The 5,979-nt window shown below is 36.5% G+C and overlaps 1 protein-coding gene across 1 annotated transcript; it reads left to right on the top strand.

Moving 5' to 3' along the window:
- Positions 1-2,746: 2,746 nt before the first annotated feature.
- Positions 2,747-5,693, top strand: LOC134699541 (uncharacterized; the record flags this gene model as incomplete). The annotated part of the gene is made up of 2 exons (XM_063561134.1): positions 2,747-2,866; positions 5,613-5,693. Coding segments are annotated over 2 exons (201 nt in total), but the record flags the coding sequence as incomplete, so codon positions are not given.
- Between the last annotated feature and the right edge of the window lie 286 nt (positions 5,694-5,979).

Below are 5,979 nucleotides of genomic sequence, written 5' to 3'. Positions count from 1 at the left end.
ATCTATCACCACTCTGTACATCTTTCACCACTCCGTATATCTTTCACCACTCTGTTTATCTTTCACCAATCCGTATATCTATCACTAATCCGTTCAACTATCACCACTCGAGATCTGTATTTCTATCACCACTCTGTATATCTACCACCACTCTGTATATCTACTTCTGATCTGATTATCAATCACAAGTTTGTATTTTATCAACCACCCTGTATATCTATCACCACTCTGTACACCTATCACCACTCTGTATATCTATCGACTCTCTGAATATCAATCACCCTCTGAATATCTAACACCACTCTGTATATCTATCACCAATCTGAATATCTATCACCACTCTGTACATCTATCACCACTCTGTATATCTATCACTACTCTGTATGTCTATCACCACTGTGTATATCTATCACCCCTCTGAATATCTACCCCCTCTGAATATCTATCACCCCTCTGAATATTTATCACACTCTGTATATATATCACCAATCTGTACATCTATCATCACCCTGTATATCTATCACCTCTCTGTACACCTATCACCACTCTGTATATCTATCGACCCTGTGAATATCTATAAACCCTCGGAATATCTTACACCACTCTGTATATCTATCACCGCTCTGTATATATATGCGAAAGCAAATTTACAGATCTAACATTGTTGGGTTGCTGTTTAGACGAGTTGTATATACATTATGTACACAGTCATGTATCACCATCATTGATGGCGATCCGATGGATAAATCTGTTGTAGAGTTGTCATTGACTCAGATACTTATGAAATAATTATTATCTGTGTAGGGATAGCGGGACGGCTGCAGTGCAGGCGATTTGGTGTCACGATATCACAGTCGAATTCCGGCGAGGGAAGAACCAAAAATTTGCGAAAGCAAATATACAGATCTAACATTGTTGGGTTGATGTTTAGACGAGTTGTATATATATACATATATATATACAACTCGTCTAAACATCAATATATACAACTCGTCTAAACATCAACCAAACAATGTTAGATCTGTAAATTTGCTTTCGCAAATTGTTGGTTCTTCCCTCGCCGGGATTCGAACCCATGCTAGTGTGATATCGTGACACCAAATCGCCTGCACTGCAGCCATCCCGCTAGACCACACGACCACCTATGCTCTCTATATATATCACCACTCTGTACATCTATCACCACTAAATATATCTATCGACCCTCTGAGTATCTATCACCCCTCTAACTATCTAACACCACTCTATATCTATCACAATCTGAATATCTATCACCACTCTGTTCAACTATCACCACTCTGTATATCTATCCCCACACTGTAGGTCTATCACCACTGTATATATCTATCATCCCTTTGAATATCTATCACCACTATGTATATCTATCACCACTCCGTACATCTATCATCACTCTGTATATGTATCATCACTCAGTACACATACCACTGCTCTGCATATCTATCGACCCTCTCAATGTCTATTAACCCTAGAAAAATCTTCCACCATTCTGTATATCTTTCACCGCTCTGTATATATATCACCATTCTGTACATCTATCCCCTCTCTGTACATATATCACCACTTTGTATATCTATCGACCCTCTGAATATATATCACCACTCTGTGTATCTTTCACCAATCTGAATATCTATCACCACTCTGTACATCTATCACAACTCTGTAAATCTATCACAACTCTGTATATCTATCACCACTCTGTATATCTATCACCACTCAGTATATCTATCACCACTCTGTATATCTATCACTTCTCTTTTTATCTATCACCACTCTGTATATTTATCACCACTCTGTATATCTACTACCACTCTGTATATCTATCACCATTTTGTATATTCATCAGCATTCTCAATATCTGTCACCACTTTGTATATATATCATCACTCTGTATATCTATCACCCTCCTCTGAATATCTATCATCCCTCTGAATATCTATCACCACTCTGTATATATATCACCACTCTGAATATCTTACATCACTCAGTTTCTCTATTACCACTCTGTATATATATCACCACTCTGTATATCTACTACCACTCTGTACATCTATCACGACTCTGTATATCTATCGACACTCTGAGTATCTATCACCCCTCTGAATATCTTATACTTCTCTGTATATCTCTCACCACTCTGTATATCTATCACCACTCTGTATATATATCACTACTCTGTATGTCTATCACCACTGTATATATCTATCACCCCTCTGAATACCTATCACCACTCTGTATATCTATCACCACTCTGTACATCTATCACCACTCTGTACATATATATCACCCATCTTAATAGCCATCACCACTCTGTATATCCATCAGCATTCTCAATATCTGTCACCAATTTGTATATATATATCATCACTCTGTATATCTATCACCCCCTCTGAATATCTATCATCCCTCTGAATATCTATCACCACTCTGTATATCTATCACCGCTCTGTATATCTATCACCACTATGTACACATATCACCAATCTGTATATCTATCGACCCTCTGAATATCTATTACCACAGTGAATATCTAAAACCAATCTGTATACTTATCAAAACTCTGTATATCCATCAGCTTTCTCTTTATCTGTCACCACTTTGTATATATATATCATCACTCTGTATACATATAACCGATCTGTATATCTATCACTTCTCTGTATATCTAACACCACTCTGTATATCTATAATAATCTGAATATCTTTCACCACTCTGTACAACTATCACCACTCTGTATATCTATCCCCACTCTGTATGTCTATCCCCACTGTGTATATCTATCATCCCTTTGAATATCTATCACCACTATGTATATATATCAACACTCCGTACATCTATCATCACTCTGTATATGTATCACCACTCTGTACACAAACCACTACTCTGTATATCTATCGACCCTCTCAATATCTATTAACCCACGGAAAATCTTCCACCACTCTGTACATCTTTCACCGCTCTGTATATATATCACCATTCTGTACATCTATCCCCTCTCTGTACATCTATCACCACTTTGTATATCTATCAACCCTCTGAATATATATCACCACTCTGTATCTTTCACCAATCTGAATATCTATCACCACTCTGTACATCTATCACCACTCTGTACATGTATCACAACTCTGTAAATCTATCACAACTCTGTATATCTATCACCACTATGTATATCTATCACCACTCTGTATATCTATCCCCACTCTGTATGTCTATCACCACTGTGTATATCTATCATCCCTTTGAATATCTATCACCACTATGTATATATATCAACACTCCGTACATCTATCATCACTCTGTATATGTATCACCACTCTGTACCCAAACCACTACTCTGTATATCTATCGACCGTCTCAATATCTATTAACCCTCGGAAAATCTTCCACCACTCTGTACATCTTTCACCGCTCTGTATATATATCACCATTCTGTACATCTATCCCCTCTCTGTACATCTATCACCACTTTGTATATATATCAACCCTCTGAATATATATCACCACTCTGTATCTTTCACCAATCTGAATATCTATCACCACTCTGTACATCTATCACCACTCTGTATATGTATCACAACTCTGTACATATATATCACCCATCTTAATAGCCATCACCACTCTGTATATCTATCACCACTCTGTATATCCATCAGCATTTTCAATATCTGTCACCAATTTGTATATATATATCATCACTCTGTATATCTATCACCCCCTCTGAATATCTATCATCCCTCTGAATATCTATCACCACTCTGTATATCTATCACCGCTCTGTATATCTATCACCACTATGTACACATATCACCAATCTGTATATCTATCGACCCTCTGAATATCTATCACCACAGTGAATATCTAAAACCAATCTGTATACTTATCACCACTCTGTATATCCATCAGCTTTCTCTATATCTGTCACCACTTTGTATATATATATCATCACTCTGTATAAATATAACCACTCTGTATATCTATCACTTCTCTGTATATCTAACACCACTCTGTATATCTATAACAATCTGAATATCTTTCACCACTCTGTACAACTATCACCACTCTGTATATCTATCCCCACTCTGTATGTCTATCACCACTGTGTATATCTATCATTCCTTTGAATATCTATCACCACTCCGTACATCTATCATCACTCTATATATGTATCACCACTCTGTACACATACCACTACTCTGTATATCTATCGACCCTCTCAATATCTATTAACCCTCGGAAAATCTTCCACCACTCTGTATATCTTTCACCGCTCTGTATATATATCACCATTCTATACATCTATCCCCTCTCTGTACATCTATCACCACTTTGTATATCTATCAACCCTCTGAATATATATCACCACTCTGTGTATCTTTCACCAATCTGAATATCTATCACCACTCTGTACATCTATCACCACTCTGTACATCTATCACAACTCTGTAAATCTATCACAACTCTGTATATCTATCACCACTATGTATATCTATCACCACTCTGTATATCTATCACTTCTCTGTTTATCTATCACCACTCTGTATATTTATCACCACTCTGTATATCTACTACCACTCTGTATATATATCACCATTCTGTATATTCATCAGCATTATCAATATCTGTCACCACTTATATATATATCATAACTCTGTATATCTATCACCCTCCTCTGAATATCTATCTGAATATCTATCATCCCTCTGAATATCTATCACCACTCTGTATATATATCACCACTCTGAATATCTTACATCACTCAGTTTCTCTATTACCACTCTGTATATATATCACCACTCTGCATATCTACTACCACTCTGTATATCTATCGACACTCTGAGTATCTATCACCACTCTGAATATCTTACACCTCTCTGTATATCTATCACCCCTCTGAATATCTTACACTGTGTATATCTATCACCACTGTGTATATCTATCACCACTGTGTATATCTATCACAACTCTGTATATCTATCACCACTATGTACACCTATCACCAATCTGTATATCTATCGACCCTCTGAATATCTATCACCACAGTGAATATCTAACACCACTATGTATATCCATCAGCTTTCTCTATATCTGTCACCACTTTGTATATATATCATCACTCTGTATAAATATAACCACTCTGTATATCTATCACTTCTCTGTATATCTATCACCAATCTGAATATATATCATCACTCTGTACATATATCACCACTCTGTATATATATCACCACTCTGTATGTCTATCACCACTGTATATATCTATCACCCCTCTGAATATCTATCACCCCTCTGAATATATCACTTCTCTATTTATCTATCACCAATCTGAATATCTATCACCACTCTGTACATCTATCACCACTATGTATGTCTATCACCACTGTATATATCTATCACCCCTCTGAATATCTAACACTTCTCTATGTATATCTATCACCACTCTGTACATCTATCACCACTATGTATGTCTATCACCACTGTATATATATATATCACCCCTCTGAATACCTATCACCCCTCTGAATATATATACCCCTCTGAATATCTAACACTTATCTGTATATCTATCACCACTCTGTACATCTATCACCACTCTGTATATATATCACCACTCTGTATGTCTATAACCACTGTGTATATCTATCACCCCTCTGAATACTTATCACTCCTCTGAATAACTACCACCCCTCTGAATATCTGTCACCACTCTTTATTTCTATCACCACTCTGTACATCTTTCACCACTCTGTATATATATCACCCATCTGAATATCCATCACCACTCTATATATCTATCACCATTCTGTATATTCATCAGCATTCTCAATATCTGTCACCACTTTGTATATATATCATCACTCTGTATATCTATCACCCTCCTCTGAATATCTATCACCCCTCTGTATATATATCACCACTCTGAGTCTCTGAATATCTATCACCACTCTGTATATCCATCA

The sequence above is a fragment of the Mytilus trossulus genome, unplaced genomic scaffold, assembly GCF_036588685.1.
Source record: "Mytilus trossulus isolate FHL-02 unplaced genomic scaffold, PNRI_Mtr1.1.1.hap1 h1tg000070l__unscaffolded, whole genome shotgun sequence".
Taxonomy (NCBI): domain Eukaryota; kingdom Metazoa; phylum Mollusca; class Bivalvia; order Mytilida; family Mytilidae; genus Mytilus; species Mytilus trossulus.
The sequence above is the reverse complement of the archived record's forward strand: the minus strand, read 5'-3'. Positions and strand labels throughout refer to the sequence as shown.